Genomic DNA, 17,500 nt, shown 5'->3' on the forward strand with positions numbered 1-17,500 from the left:
CTTGCTGATTCTGGAACATATGTACCACAATAATATTATTAATGGAGCATTGCTTTATTAATATTCCCTTGAACTTCATCAACATCTCCTAAGAAGTCAACTCTTAATAGTTAATAGATAACCCTTACTGAGCAATGAAAATTTTACAACAGTAACAGTACAAGTTCTTTTAACAATGCAACATTTTCATGAAAGGCAGCAAACAATAGTCTTGAACTGTGCACTTACGAGTTCTGTTATGATCCTTAATCATCAAATTTTAACATTTAAATTTTAACATTCTATACCTTCAACTTAAGGTGGCTAGTAGCAGTTTCCAGCGCTTGTACTATGGTGTGCTAAACATTTCTCAGTTGCTCCTTCAATACTGGCATCAAACAAAAGCTAGTGCTGAACAAAATGTGGTTCTTTTCTTGTTCCAGTATCGCGACAATCTCTTATTGATCTAAGCATCCTGATACTTTGATCGATAACTTCGGCATGCGCTTCGGCAGCCCCTTCGCCCTCATCATTTTGGCAAATATATTCCGTTTTGTCTAAAACTGAGGCTAAAAACACCGGCAGGTCTCTTCTATTAATGTCAAAACTTTCCTCGTCCGCCATATTGTATTTGCAATGACTCTTTCCCAGGCCCTTATCTTTCTACTCCCATGGATTGACCCAACTAATATGAATGAATTTTTAGGGATTAAATTAAATGGATATAGACCGATTAAATTAAATAAATGTAGAAATATTAAATTAAATGGATTTAAAAAATATGATATAAATATAGATAGTAAATTGAAAAAAATTAAAAAAAATTACATAAATGTAAATACTGAATTGAATGTACATCAAATTATTGAATATTGCTACACTCGGCGTGCCATACTCCCGGCTTGTTTGTTCTTACTGGCTGTAGGATTTGTGAAAATAAAAGGCTTTGGAAGTGTCCGCCTTTTAGTTTTCCCGGATATTGCTTAATTATGTAACATTTTCTTTGAGCCTAACTAGTGAATTGCACGGTTAATTTCACCTGAAAAACCGACTGATCGCATGAATCACCAAGAGATGAGTGTGATATCGGTTTTTCCAGCGAAATCTACTGTCGAATTCACCAGTTAGGCAATTAATTTTTCTTGAAGCGCAAGAGTTTTAAAAGAAAACGAGCAAATCCTCAGCAAGCGAACGTAAAAGGAAAGAAGCCATTTCAAAGTCGACTGTCAAAAGCCAGCGAATGGGAATCACGCTAAAATTAGAAATCACAGACGTACTATAGCTCGTGATGTGACAGATCGTCTTTCTTGGTTCAAGGTCAAACAAGGAGTTTTATTGATGTACTTTATTTATTCCACTTTATCTCTGAAAACGAGATCATTAATCATTCGATGTATTTCATTGAAACACGCAAGCTTGGCTTAGAACTAGAATCGGATAGAAAGGACAAACTTCAAACAAGATCTCCAACAAATTACCTGTACGTGCTCTAAACAAACTTCTGAAAACACAAGCTGGTAATATTTCTCCTTATACTTTTACGAGAACTCTTTTTCGATTACATGTTTAGAACATAAGTGCAAAATTCTTGTCACTGTCGAGGCACATCGAAAAACAGTTAGGCAAGCGGAGTAAAAAAACTTCCTGTTCGCTCGCATTTTAAAGCCAAACAAACCAGCAACAGATTGATTATTTCTGTCCAAAAGGAGTACAGATGATTGTTATTTAATTCCAGTTAACAATAAAAATTCGAGTTTCATTCCTAAACAAATGAAAAAACGACTAAACCACGTTTTAGAAATATGCATCCACTTGAAATAACTCATCCGTAGAAATAACAAACGGTTTAGTGTCCAAGAAAAGAATTTGTGGAGTAACTTCTTCCACCAACTTAAAGCTATTACTGGTGCATCGTTTTGTCGTTCTCGTTCTCTTTCTCTCTTCTTTCGTTTCTGTTCTTCTGACATAGGCTCTCCAGGCATCTTGCAACCTTAGTAGATTCGAAATTAAAAATCTTAAGACATACCAAAACCTGCAATTCAGAGCAAAAAGCAGCCCTAAACAAATTAAAAATAAACACTCAGCTTTTAAGTTTATATCCCTCCAATGCTTGACTTAAATAACTACAGCTATATTATGTTAAACCTGGATTAAAACCAGCGAAAAATGAAAGAAAAATACATTTTCCAAACCGTACCTGAAAACGAAAAGCATCGACTGTCAAGAGCTTTTGTTGACGTAGCATGGCTCTGTAGCAGCGTCGAGACACATTAAGAGCGCGAAAAATTAAGACTCGATAAGGTGTGAGTGTGAGTGTCTGACCTGACCTGACCCGTTGGGCTGGCGCTCACATGGTTCATATGTTGTAGAAATCTAGCACTTAGCATAACCTTCTATTCAGTTGACCTGACCTGAGCCTGCGATCCAATCAACAACCAGTCCCGGGTCAGCGGTCAACTTAAAAAAAAAACCAGCTGACCTCAATAAGGTTCAACTTGATCCCGCAATATGGTCACGTGATACTGGTGAGCGGATACCTTATTTTGACAGGTGTCAATTTGACCATAGCATGGATGTCCAATATCAAAGATGTATGTTGTAAACTAGCTAGAGTGTAAACTGGAGTATATATATTGCCTCCTCGATGAGCTCTAAACTTGAGCCCTTGGTATGGTTACGTGATGCTGGTCACATTGGCATACATGGAGGGGCGGACGTCATGGCTATAAAACCAAATTTTCTCACATCGATGGGTTACCATATTTTCTTAGCATAAGAAACGTTCAGTCAAAAATAAAATACGCTTTATCATTGTTTGTAGCCGCTGTTTGTTTAATGTTTTTGAATGTACTTTTGATATTTTGAATCGGATCCGCAGATGAAATTTTCTGCGCAATGTAAGTTATTATCGGAGCTCCGCGCGCGCGGAGCACCATAGTTAAGGTTTTATACCCATGACGTCATCGACCGTCCGTCCGTACGTCCATCCCTCCATGTATGCCAATGTGACCAGTATCACCCTAGTTCACAGCTTACATCTTTGATATTGGACATGCATGTTATGGTCAATTGACACTTGTCAAATCAAGGTATGCACTGACCGGTGTCACGTGACCATATCTTGGGCTCAAGTTTAGAGATTATTAAGGTCAGCTGTTTTTTTTTAAAGTTGACTGCTGACCAGATACTGGTTTTTCGATTCGATCACAAGCTCAAACCAGGTTGAACTAGGCTTCATTTCTCGCGCGCGTTCGGTGGCTCGACGCGGCTACACGACCACACTACGTCAGCTATAGCTCTTAACAGTCAACGCGTTAGGTGGAAAACGTTTTGGAAATAGAGAATATTACATGGCGACGCGGCGATATAAAATTTCTCTTCGAGTGTTCAAAAATGACATATGCATATGGACATGACTTAATCCAAGATGGCACCAATATTCTTAACTGAGTCTGACGGTTGCTTACGGAATTTAGAGTGGACGATAAGAAGCTCAGTCTTGTCTTTGTTCATCTTCAATTTATTATTGGACATCCAACAGTCGATGTCATTAAGACATCTTTCAATCCCAAGTTTAGCTGCCAGCATATCCGAAGGATCATCATAAGTAAATGAAGCATATTTTGGATAAATCTGAATGCCATCAGCATAAAGATGATAGTTCATGTTATGCTTTTGTAGTATATTACTCAGTGACGAAATGTAGAGTAGGTATAGTAGAGGGCCCAGGACAGAACCTTGGGGCACGCTACAGTCCAGATGATGTGTAGAGGAGTGGGCACCATCTACATGTACAAGTTGAGTACGATCACTAAGATAGAATGCAAACCAATCTAGCCAAAGCGAGATGACATCCTTTGGAGTGGCATGTGGTGGTCCACCGTATCAAAAGCAGCAGAAAGGTCTAACAATAGCAGTATTACCACAACAGTTGTTGTCCAAGGTCAATAAGATGTCATTCTGAACACGCACAAATGCAGCAGTCATGTCCAATATACACAAACGGATACGATTTGTCAATTCCGATGGTCCATTGGTACCAATGGTAGGATTGGTACCAATAGAAAAGAATGCCATTCCAATGGTTCTGTTGGTGAATATGCATCTCATTAAGGGAACTTTGATTATTTTCCCAATTCCGATGATCCATTGGTACCAATAGAAAATGATGTCATTCCAGTGGTTCCACTGGTGAAATTATTTTCTCATGAGGTCTGGCTAGGTACAAAGCAATTCCGATGGTCCATTGGTACCAATGGTACGATTGGTACTGATAGAAAATGATGTCATTTCAATGGTTCTATTGGTGCAAAACAAGTTCGCTTTTAGACCAAATAATAGCGCGCTATAATTTTTTATGTATATTCCTCGTTCTATGAGCCAACCACGCAAAACAAGTTCGCTTTTACAGTAAGTAATAGCGTGCTAAAATTATTATGAATATACCTCGTTCTATAAGCCAACCACACAAAACAAGTTTGTTTTTACACCAAATAAAAGAACGGAGTACTTATTATGAATATTCCTCGTTCTATATAAAGCCAACCGCACAAAACAAGTTCGCTTTTACACCAAGTAAAAGCGCGCTATAATTATTATGTATATTCCTGGTTCTATAAGCCAACCACGCAAAACAAGTAAGGGTTATTTTAAGGCAACGAGGGAATACGTGATTTATAAATAAATAACGTATCCACGAGGTGCCAAAAAATAACGGGCTTATTTTTCACATGGGCGAGGTTTCAGAACTGTGGCGTAAAAGTGTGGAAAATAATTCTCATGTTTTCAATTTGAGCAACTGTTCAGTAGTATTTAAAGTGTAATAAGAGTTGATGTAAAATAAATGTAACGTTGGTGAAGTAAAGATGTGGTCTAGTTTATCAGTGCGTTAAACGCGATGCATGTGGATAGGCTACGAGGGGAATATTTCTGTACTATTCCCCTAGCTTTTAGTATATAAGCCAACCACACAAAACAAGTTCGCTTTTGCACCAAGTAAAAGCACACAATACTTATTATGTGTATATTAGCGCAATGTCATTATATACATGGAAGTGTTTAAACCAAAACAAGTCTTCAATGAAGGGTTTTCAAACTGAGGTGGTTATATCATGCTGTTGATTATATCTTTTTATTGTATCTGGTGGCTCGAAAAGAGCCGTTTTATATTTAAGTGACTGAGGTCACTTGTCACTGTTGTCGTGGGGTTTGTCGTGGTAACCCATAGAGGTACAATAGTTTACTATAATCAATGTCGTATTGAAACCATTGATGCCTTTTCCTGTCAACGTTGTCGTTGACAAATTGTATTTGGCGAGCTCTTTTTTCGGCTGTAGCTTGCGATGAGGCCCAGGACTGAGCGAGCAGAATCCATCTGCTAATGATTCAGGGTTGCAGCCGTTGCCGTGGAAAAACAGCAAAAGTTTGAATGTCTCCTTATCACCCATTGGTTTCTTCCAGAACATTAAGCGAATATCGTTAGGCCACGATTTCTCTGGAACAAGGGCGTCGCCGTTGAGCAGTCGGAATAGCTGTTTTCTTTCTTCTACGACTTCTTACCGAGATAGCAGTCGTATTTCTTCTCGGTATAAGGATATCATAGCCGTCTTCCAACTGATCGTATAACCGTGAGCTGAGAGCACGCCGATAACTAGCAGATTTATAAACACGCGTCGTTATGTGAGCAACATTTCATTTCACTTTCCGATTTTTTATTGTTCTTATTGTCTTATTACTCTTTGTAAGGGTTATCCGCTTTTCTCACTTTTTCGGTATTCTTTGTTATTTCGGAAATGAAAACACCTAACTGTTATCTCACCTTTTTATTGGATGAGGCGTGATGGCACTCTACGGACGTAGCAGTTCAAGTGACTTTGTTCATCTCTATTAAAAATAAAGGACGTTGTCATTTCGCTGGCTTGATGCCGGTTAAGTCTACACCTGCATGATTTTCAAAACGACTGTAAAGTCATGGCTTCCCGTATGCAAAGATTGGACGTTGATTTGCAAAAATGTTACGAAAACGATCTGGATTGGACATTGTTGCCACCATTGGAATGACATCATTTTCTTGTGGTACCAATCGTATCATTGGTACCAATGGTCCATCGGAATTGCCCTGTACTCAGCCACACCACATTAAAAAATATGATCTAAGTCCCCTTAATGAGATGCATATTGACCAGTAGAACCATTGGAATGACATCATTTTCTAGTGGTACCAATCGTCCATCGGAATTGCCATGTACCCAGCCACACCACATGACAAAATGAACTAAGTGCCCTTAATGAGATGCATGTTCACCAGTAGAACCATTGGAATGACATCATTTTCTAGTGGTACCAATCGTACCATTGGTACCAATGGTCCATCGGAATTGCCCTGTACCCAGTCACACCACATGACAAAATCACCTCAGTCCTCTTAATGAGATGCATGTTCACCAGTAGAACCATTGGAGTGACATCATTTTCTAGTACCAATCGGACCATTGGTAGCCACACCACATGACAAAATGAACTAAGTCCTCTTAATGAGATGCATGTTCACCAGTAGAACCATTGGAGTGACATCATTTTCTAGTGGTACCAATCGGACCATTGGTACCAATGGTCCATCGGAATTGCCCTGTACCCAGTCACACCACATGACAAAATGAACTAAGTGCTCTTAATGAAATGCATATTCATCAGTGCAACCATTGGAATGACTTCATTTTCTAGTGGTACCATTGGTACCGATGGAGACTCTTCTTATCATTACTCACATCAATGGAGTCTATTTGTGAGTATTGAACCATTGGTACCAATGGAGACCCTACTTATCAGTACTAACACCAACGGAGTCTATTTGTGAGTATTGGACAACCCTCGTGATTTTAGTCTAATAGAAACAACCTTCTCACTAACCTTGTGATATAAATGAAAGGTTAGAGACTGGACCGAAGTTGTAAATGATCTCATGGTCCAGCTGAAGTTTCTTTAATAGCGGTGTAACTACAGCCTTCTTCAAGCATAAGGGCACACTTGATGTTTCCAGAGAAATATTAACATTGGTCGTAATTACAGATAAAATGTCAAGTAGGCCCTTCATCAAGAGACTCGAACGTAAAATATCAAGAAGAGATGATTTCACTGAAAGTTTAGCCACGTTAAGAGATAACTCAGCAGTTGTAGTTGCCTCAAAAAAAACTTTAAGTTCGCTGTCAATGATGAATAATCAAATGATGCGAACGCTTCAGACTGTATTGGATCAATTGGTGGAAGTTCACTCCTGATAGTCGTTATTTTATCATTTAAGGATTCAGCAAAATTTCTAGCAAGCTCAACACTTGAGGCGGCAGTGGGAAAGACTATAGAAGGCTTGCGATGAAGTACACGATCAATCTAACAAAAGAGTGAATTTTGATCATCTCCAGCTTCGTCAATCAGAGACGAGCAGTATTTCATCTTGGTGGAATAAATAAGATCCTTCAGTAGCTTATACTGGTCAAAATATTTCTGACGATCTACATCAAGCCTTGATTTGAGCCAGTGCCTCTCTAATCTTTGCCTAACCGATCTTATATTGGGCAATTTCCTTGCCTTACCACGGCGCAGATGGTCAAATAATGATGAATATTCTCTGGAAAGGAGCGTGATTGTCAAGCAAGAAAGATAGTACAGCATCATATTGATCACAGAGATCTTGAAGTGTCAATGCTGGTTGAGATAGTAAAGGAGAAGGTAGCAAATCTTGATGAAATTGATCACTGTCGATGTTACGAAGTTTGCGAAAAGTAACTTCTTAGATAAGAGATACAACAGATACAAGTTCTGATACAGACCAGTCATTACGTCTAGTTATAATTAGGTCTAAGGTATGTCCATTCTTATGTGTAGAAGATACAACATGCTGTTTAAGGTTGAAAATACCGAAAAAATCGTTGAACTTATGTGCAGCACTATCGCCAGGAATGTCCACACGTATATTAAAATCACCAATTATGATGACGTTACCAGGGAGAATACAAAGATGCTCCAGTAGTGAAGACAATTCATCAAAAAATATTGACAACGATGAAGAAGGAGGACATTATAATTACAAGTCTTGATGACGTAGAATTTGATCGTTGTCAACCGGTTACCCTCCTTCTTTTATGATTCCGGTGCTTGTCAGACATCCGGTATTTGTTAGCCTCTGTAGTGACGTTGCTGGTAATATTTCTTATTATATAATCTGTCGACTTCAAAGCTTAAAGAACGGCGGAGCTCATGAGTTTCTTCTATCTAAACCCTAAATTCATGTATCTAAAGTCTTCTTCTAGCATTATATTTCATGTATTTGTTTTTTGTTTATTTATGCAGAGTGGATGACCATGGATTTGCCAAACTGAGACCATTTATTTCCAGATGGGCTGTATTGTTGACCTTTAATTGGTTTGCAGATGACATATCTAGAGAACATGATCGGCACCACTGAAAATCCTGGTTTCCAATTGATTTATCCTCAGGGAAACATTTCTCTAACATTAAACTGATAAATAAAGAAACTGAAATGTCTCAATAAAAGGTACATTTGAAAAAGCACTTAGACAACTTTTACTCTGCACTTTCGTGCGTTTGTTCTTTCTTTCGCTGTCTTCTTTTGAGAGGGATTAGGTCATAGCGATCGGATGGTTTCTGGAGAGGTTGTGATGCTGGGTAAGTGGGTGTTTGAAACACAGAAATTAGGTTAAGAGCGTGACCACTAAAGGCCAAGGCGATAGATATTTGACAAGTTGAGAAAGGAGTAAAATACAACGGTGGGATTAAGAATTCAATTCCATTTTTATTTTCATCGAAATGTTCGTGACTTTTACTCACTGTACGGAGGCTGAAAAGTGTTAAAAATGACAGAAGTTGGGTCCTAATGCTTGATATGGTAGGTCGGGACTTGATATTGTGGTCTCATATGGTTGGTGACATTCCAACTGTAGTTGCATAGTTATTTTTCTTACGAGGGAGACTCTAATACCTACGATTACCTATGATCATGAGCTTGAAACCTTATAGTTGGTGTTACTGGAACCCTTACGTACGTTACATTAATTAAAGCAACAAGGACAGTCTCCACAAGGACGCAGAGGTTACTTTAATAGTCCTCTCCAAGTTGCGCCTGACAACTTTAAATTTTAGGGACTTACACAATCTACGCTTCGAGCACTCGTGAGCACTTCAACTGTTTCCGCTTCTTTAGCAAGTTTTCGCATTTTAGGCAACATTTGAGCTCTTTCTTCGTATTTTGGGGAACTTTAGGGCAACTTTTTGTATGCAACAACAGTTTTTAGCAAACCGGGATCCTTTTTTCTTTATCGCCACAAACTGCGCGGTTGAAATGTGCCTGAGTCACTCAGTTTGCATTTGATGTTTTGTTTGAAAAACATTAGCGTCATAGTTCTTTGACCATTTCAAAACAACGGAAGGTCAGTTCTGAGGCAAAAAAAAAAACCACTTATGAAAATCTCCAAGGTAGTGCTTTTGACTTTCAACCCAAGTCAATTTTTTGCGATTTTTCCAGCTCAATTGCGGAACAGGCTTTCCTGCCCTAGGGTTATTTCAATTCATGGATACACCAAAAAGAACAAAATAACTTCCCATTACAGTTCCTGAAATTAAAAGTACGGTTTATCTGCTCCCTGAGGTGGCTTGGCCAATCATAAAGCAGAACGTAGCTAATTGCAGTGCTCTGAGTTGTCCTCTGATAAGCTTGGCTAATTTCAACCCTACTTGTAGCACGAGGTAACATGCCTGGATTTCGTACATCACTGAGTATTGCTTTCTTTATTTTACACTGAGGGGGTTCTTTTACTGTGTAACCGCATCCCAAGGGTAACAGGAAGCTGAGCTGAACCAAACCCAAGCCATTTATCCTCCGGAAGGCCCCAAACCCAAGGTGTGTGTAGCCACAGCTATTATACGACAAGCTATTTTCCGATTCTTTTCAGCCAGCTTAAGTCAATGAGTGCACGATGGAATTTTTTCTTTTGATGATTAACTTGCATTCTTTTGCAGAAAAATGGTTAATATCTTTTAACATCGCAAACTGAAAAGCAGCATTTGGAGTCTATTTGAGGAAAAGCATCAAGTTAACGATGGAAATGGCTAACGTTTATCAAGTAAGTAAGTGTAATTGATCAATTTCACCGACTCGTAGGATAACCGTTACGGTAAATCTCACAAATTAAAGCTGAATAAACTGTTGCTTAACAGATCGATATTGAGATTATCAAGATGGGAAGCCATTTTTTTTCTCTTCGGGTGCCGGAAATTGAGCAGTACTTGCTAACAACGCCAATCTGAGTTACCCAATCAAAGGTACTTCTCGCTGATGCGATACAAACTAATGAAACCATTTGTGAAGCAAGGAAATTTGCTAAATTGCATTGGTGATAAACAGTGTTCTGGGATCCGGATAGTAGCCAGGAATAGCATACGATTCATTCACTGGTACAAGTACCGCCAAGTTGTCGTTTTCGTTGCATCCTAAGTACCAGCCAGTGTTTCCAGTCGACCTGTGGTTGCATCTGAACATAGTATAAGACCAGTAATAGATAGGTTGAAATCTCGCGTAATCTGTGGGATTTGACTAAAACGAGAAAAGACAAGAGAGAATTTTAAGAGAAAGGGGCTATTTCACTTTATAAAATAATTAGGATAGTACGCGCACTCTCATTGGTCAATAGTTATGTTTAGATGAAAGTATGGAAACATGGCTGTGACATCACACGAATTTTGATTGGTTATGTATTGTCAGACGCGCGTATCGAAAAAATCCGTTTCAGTCAAGAAGTAAAAAAACAGCATTTTCCTTCATTTGTCGAATTATCTTTGAGGAATATTTTACAAAAGTAATAGAGGACTTCTTTTCCGTGTTTCCATAGCCTCATCTAAACACTTGGGGCAGTTGGGAGAATTCTCGACAGTTATAACTGTCGAAAATTCTCCCAACTCCCCTTTATGTTTAGATGAGGCTATAGAAACACGGAAAACGTCCCCTATTGCTGAAATAGTTTAAAGCAAGCAATCAGGGACACAAATGCGTTACTGATCATGAAGGTATACTTTGAATCAAACTGGTGATATGATAGCCGAAACATATAAAGCTAATTTTCGGCTCCAAAAATCAGACTTCGTTAAGGCGCGGTAATACGAGCAACAAAATCGTGCAACTTTCGGCGCAAACCTGTTGCACTGTGTGTTGCAGAACGATGTTTTCCACCATCGGGATCCAATTGTTGTGCAACAAAATAGCTTGCGCCAAGTTGCAGCAACGTGTTGCAGAAAGTAGAGAAGCCTTCTACTTTTCTCAACAAAATTCCGGATTGTTGCCCGTTTTACCACTCTTTCTGCGATTTACGCTCAACAAAAACCGGAAAAGCTCACTTCTGATTGGATAACAAAAGTCACCTCACTTGGGAGTTGAGTTTAACAAAGATGGCGGACAGAAATTCAGCTGCAAATGATTCTGAGGAAGGAGACCTCTTGCCAGGGAGTGACGAACGTAAAAAGTTGGCTGAAGAGGATATATTCGCGTTCTCCAGGTAGTCGAAGAGTATTCGTGTTTATGAGATACATCGTAATGCCTATATAAAAATAAGCACCTTAAAGACGAAGCCCTTCGAAAACTCTCGGAGACTTACGTCGGATGGGATAAGAAAACTCGAGTTGCACAGTGATCGTTCATCTCTGAGCAAAGAACTAAAGAAAGAGGGGAAAAGCCGATGAACACATGCCCGTTCGACGCTCTCACAAGCACTCGTCATCAAATCAGTCTTCTTCGGCGTTTTTTCTTCCTTCTTTCTGCGAAAAAGAGTCTGGAAATCCTGCACAGTGTCGTAGGAGGAGGGAGGAAGAGGAGGAGGAGGAAGAGGAGGAGGGTACAGACAAGATTGGGTTCGCTTTGTTTACTTCATTATTCTCTAAGGTTGTAACGTTGTTATTAACTTATTTTTCATTTCATCCACAAAAAACCCAGACATCGTGCCTATGGCTCGCCAAAACCCTTTTTCAACTCATTACTAATTGGTTTGCAACTAACCTATTGGGACACAGATAACTAGTATGCTGTAATGTACGATAATTGCTCATGGACGAAAAAAGGTAATGTAATCCGAGAGATCTTCGGCCTTAGAGGGCTTTAAAGTTTACAATTATAAAATATCGTTAACCATTTATCTGTTATAATCCTCCTTATTGTTTGGTTTGTTTTTTTTTCAATATCAGGTGTCAAAGAGGACGTTTTATAATGTGGTTTCATATGTAAAGGGTGATATCCAAGGGCAAGCCAAAGCGAAAGTCGAAAGAGAGTGGACGGACGTAGCCAGCGTGGCAGGCGTTAAAAGGGGAGGGGGGGGGGAAACGGGAGGGAGACGTGTTTTTCTCCCCTTCTCTCCTCTTTTTTGCCCCTGCCACGCAGGCTAGGACGGGGGAGCAAAATGAGCAATTAATTGACTTCTATCGAGGGAATAAAAACTTATGGAACCACCAGTTAGCATCATATCGAGACAGAGCTTTGAGGGAGGTTACCGTGAAAAGGCTTGGTAAAATTTCTCCATCAAAATCCCAAGATGAGATAAAGAAACAATGGCACAATCTGAAAACAGTATTTTCTAGAGAAATCAGGACAGAAGAGAGTAGCAAAGGAAATGGATCAGGCACAGATACTGTGCACTCCTCCCAGTGGAAGTTGTACAAACAAATGGCATTTGTGATGGGAAGATGTTGATCCTACAATTAGCAAATTCAACCTTGATACCACTGAGGTCAATGAGCCCTCCACAGAAAAAAAAAATGAAAGCGAAGGAGAATTCCAGTTTAGAAAAAGTGAGATTGAGCCTTTTCAAGATGCAATCAACTTCCTCAGAGCTCCTCTAACTGAATTTTCAGCAGCTCAAACACAGATGACGCTGAATTCCCAGAAAGAAAATGACGAGGTAGCCCTTTTCCTGAAGTCGCTTGAAAGTACCCTCAAAATGTTGTCAGGAAGACAGATTGCCCTTGCACGTAAGAAGATTAATGACGTCATGTTTGAGGTTGAGATGGAAGGCTATCAGCAGTGTTCACCAGTATACCCATAGCGTCAACACCCACAGATGTCAGGATCAGATGTAAATGTTAGGTCATCAGCATCATCAGTTGGACAGTTGTACAGTCGGTCAATTGTTCCCATAAATTACTGACTTCTCGGCAATGGCCTTTCACTCCTCCTCAGTACTGGGAACCTTGAAAAATTCAGGTGCGAGTTTGTTGTATAACATTTCGCATGTCTCAGAGACGATTTCGGAGATATGTTTCCGCGAAATCCGAAACGAGAATTCAAGTGAATGGCAGCTCTCACCTGTTGCCAAAAATCTCAAAGTGACCGCAACCCGTACTTCAGTAGATATGTTTCGATCGCACTATATTAATTGGGAAAGGTTCAAGCATCGGTCGGAGCTGGTCTACCACAAAACAAAACTGCGCTTTGGTCAGAGGAAAAAAGTTGCGATAGGACTCTTGATCCTCTAAAGCCAATTCTTGTGCTAGTAGATGGTAGATTTTACGCTCGTATCTTCTTAAAATCGATTCTCTAGTACCTCTCTTCCTTTTTTTTCGTTTTGTGGCCGAATCCTCGTTCATTTCGTCAAGTAACCAAATGACAAGATGAACAGCGGCTGCTCGTTTTCTTGCGGCCGCCATCTTTGTTTACAATTCTTCGAGTGACTACGCTGTCACCACGTGACTGAACTTGACCAATCAAAAGGCCGGATTGTATGTCACGGCTGCAACTTGGCGCAAGCTATTTTGTCGCACAACAATTGAATCCCGACGGTAGTACAACGAGAAACATCGTTCTGCAACACACAGTGCAACAATGTTGTGCACGATTTCGTTGCTCGTATTACCGCACCTTTAGGCACAATAGGCACAATAATTACGTAATTATGGGAGGGAGGGGTTATACTTCATGTTATTGTTGACACAATAACAAAAATAGGAAGTAAGCAAGTAAGTGGCGGAAAGTTGTTTAAATGCGGACTAGGGCTAATCCAGGATTTGAGGGAACTTTATTGCAATATTGTTTTTACTGATCAAGGAGGGTTTCAAGACGCTTCTGCCGTTCAGTTTTGGGTTAAACTTTTCAAGTCTTTTCTTCAATAGAAAAATTACGTTTTAAGGCATTTTACCGGCCACAATTGGACAGCTTGATTGTCGTTTAATCGTGGGTAAAGAGTATTTGATCAACTCAGCCCTGCAGTAACAGATAACAGATAGCACGGCCCAGTAACTTACAGACGGTATCTCTTGAAATTGAATCGACCTAGCAGGAAAGCACCATGAAGGAACCCATGAAGGTCAAATGGGGCATGGACTGAGTTGATTACGGCCAGCTAATTTGGCCAACCATAACGCGCGTAATATTTAAATTTGAGCTCGAGACTATAATAAATTCTCAAGAAGGCCAGTTCTCAAGCTTATGAATACCAAAATAGCACATTGAGCCATCCTTGTAAAAACACCGTCCAAGTTGGCTAAATTTGTCATGTTTCAATCCGTTTCTGTTCTCGCTAATAGTTTCAAAGTCGTTTTAAGAAATTTTAAGAGTGGAGACAATACGAGACTGGAAAGGTTAAGGTGTACTTGAATTGGAGCCTTCCTTTTTTGTTTGCAAAGTTCTGGTAGGATTAAAAAGATTATGCGAGTTTTCAGACCAATTTATATTTAGCTGTAAATCATGCAGAAAGTAAGTATCACGCCACATTAATATTTCGGACACTCGACTGAAAACGATTTCTCATGGGTCACATTTAAGAGAATACTTACCGTAAGAGAGATTGCCTTGCCTTTAGTAGCGGCTGTAATATACTGGCTCCCATTAAAAACCAAATAATACAGATCCTGTCCATAAAATTGGCTCTCAACGATATCTTAAAAGAATAAATATATCGCATTAATTTAAAGTCCTTATTGTCAAAAGGTTGAACGACTTCAGCCGTGTACTGACAACGTATTAAGCCCTATCGTCACATGATACCGTATTTACTCAATTAAACACTGCCGTCAAATAAACGCCGCTCTCGAATTAACAGCGCACCCTATCAGAAGAATGAGGCGTTAATACACCGCTGCGCTTAATCGAGTAAATACGGCATCTCTACGTACTCCCCATAAGTATGTTGAGTCTTGTGGGGCTCAGAGCGATGAGTTACTTCCCATACCAAACAATTTAAGGATACTGGTATGACTAAGGGCCTTTTCACACGGAAGTGGGGGACCGCGGGTAGGTGACGTACCCCCCTACGCGGTATTTCTATCCCCGTGGCATTGGGGTGAGGTTTCCAAATGCTATCGTGTGTCGGTAAGTAGGAACACAAACAAAGATGGCCGGATGGATGTTACCCCAGTCAGACTGGGTACCCCACCTTCAGCAGTCACATGAAGAAAACTCAACCCACCTAAGCGGGTTACACACGGTCCGGATTACCCGCCTCGGTGAGGTATCCTTCCTCTCATGTGAACACGATCAAGAAAGAAAGAGAGATTGGTTACCCCACCGAGGCAAGGTACCTCATCTACTCGGGGTCCCCCAACTCCATGTGAACAGGCCTCGGCATTGTGGCATTAGGCAATTTAAGCAATGACGCTACAGGCCCATGTTCACCCAAAAGACATTGCGCGCCGCGTTGAATTTCGCTCAGACGGAAAATCCGAAAATACCCGAATCAAAACTCTGAACCTATTTCAAAACAACAATACAAGCGCGCTACATTGTCTTTTGGGTGAACATGGGTCTTTAACTAAATGGGTCGAGAAAGACAAAACATTCTCACTTTCGTCATTAGCGGATGTGTCCAATCCTCCACTGGTGAAAACGCTGCCAGGTGTGCTGGGATCAAACATGATTACTCCGTTCTTGACTGGGTTCCACAGTTTATACTTGACGTTTCGCTTGATCGGATGAAGCTTTTGAAATGCTGATGGAGAAGAATCCAAGATGGGATACCATGGAATTGACTGGTGATGTATGAAACAAACAGGACCGCAATGCACAATCGCCGTCTGATGATCATGATTCTGTCAAAAATAATCGGATGAGGCTTTGTAAATGCTGCTGTAGAATAATCCACTATGTGATACATTGGAATAGCCTTGCGATATAAGAAACATACAGGAGCGCAATGCGCAATACAGGACGTGGTCTGATGATTCTGCCAAAAATAACAATTATTGAATCTGTCTGTTAACAGTAGTTAACTGTTATATGTAGTGGTTAGACTTAGTGGCCGCATCTCATTAACAACGTGAGTTGTTAAATGTGAAACAACATCGATTACTTTACTATGAACTACTTATTTAGCATCACCATTGAGTGTTCTGTCTCACTGAAATAAAGTTGCTCCACTTTTTAATATCTTCCGCAATTTGTAATAAATTGCTTGTCGCACTTTGTAAGAAGTGTCCATCGAATTTTGTAACAAAATTAGCTACTGCAAGTATTTTATTAAAAAATTGCGACGAGTGTTATTTCAATCGTTTGACAGAAATCTAATTCTTCCCTATAATGAGCCTTCAAAAATTGTAATTGTTTAATCATTATTTTATAAATGTTTTTTGCAAGTCTCTGAGCCAAGCTATTCCTAAGGTTGATGCGTCTTTTTCATCGTTTCTCTTCAATCCTTTGCCTCACAGCTATTTTCTTAGTCCCACATCCGTGCAGGATATTAAAGATATTATTTTAAGTCTCAAATCAGGAAAAGCTTCTGGTCCATTTAGCATTCCTGTTTCTTTACTTAAGAGTCTGCGTTCTATTATCGCGAAGCCTTTGGAAATTTTATATAACCTTTCATTCCCTTATGCATGGTACTGTTCCTGATTCTTTTAAGATGGCACGTTTTATTCCTGTTTACAAGTCTGGTTCTTCATCATCTTTATCAAACTATATATCGCTTTTGTCAATTTTCAATCAGATTCTGGAAAAATTAATGTATAATAGCCTGAGGTTATATAAATATCTTGAGAAGTATAACATTATATATTCTGGTCAATTTGGCTTCCGAGCAAATCATTCAACTGACCATGCTTTATTGTTAATAGCTGATAAAATTCAAAGGGCAATTGAAAGTGGCCAGTTTTCCCGCGGAATTTTTCTAGATCTCAGAAAGCTTTTGATACTGTAGACCATGATATTCTTTTAGCCAAATTACATTCATATGGTATCCGTGGTATTCCTTATGATTGGTTTGTCTCCTACTTATCTAATAGATCACAATTTGTATCAATAGGCAATACTACCTCGTGTTCTGCTGTCATTTCGTGCGGTGTCCCTCAGGGTTCTGTCCTTGGCCCACTCCTCTTTCTTTTATATATTAATGATTTTTCTAATTGCTCAAATTTATTCGACTTTCATCTATTTGCAGATGAATCCAATTTATTCTTTGCAGAGTCATCTTTAGAATCTCTTGAAACAAAGGTCAATTTAGAGTTGAAGAGTATCCATAATTGGCTTTGCTGCAACAAATAT

General features: G+C 39.5%; 1 protein-coding gene across 1 annotated transcript in view; it reads right to left on the reverse strand.

The window, feature by feature from the left end:
• Positions 1–9,072: 9,072 nt before the first annotated feature.
• LOC138060773 (uncharacterized) overlaps positions 9,073–17,500 on the reverse strand; it is an 18,265-nt gene continuing 9,837 nt past the window's right edge. Inside the window, exons 3-5 of the mRNA XM_068906635.1 lie at positions 15,810–16,053; positions 14,803–14,906; positions 9,073–10,585 (exon numbers count right to left, since the gene is read on the reverse strand). Of these exons, the coding sequence (XP_068762736.1) occupies positions 10,373–10,585; positions 14,803–14,906; positions 15,810–16,053 (561 nt within the window). The 3' untranslated portion in view covers positions 9,073–10,372. The remainder of the gene's footprint in view (positions 10,586–14,802; positions 14,907–15,809; positions 16,054–17,500) is intronic.

This window comes from Montipora capricornis, chromosome 8, assembly GCF_036669925.1.
Source record: "Montipora capricornis isolate CH-2021 chromosome 8, ASM3666992v2, whole genome shotgun sequence".
Taxonomy (NCBI): Eukaryota; Metazoa; Cnidaria; class Anthozoa; order Scleractinia; family Acroporidae; genus Montipora; species Montipora capricornis.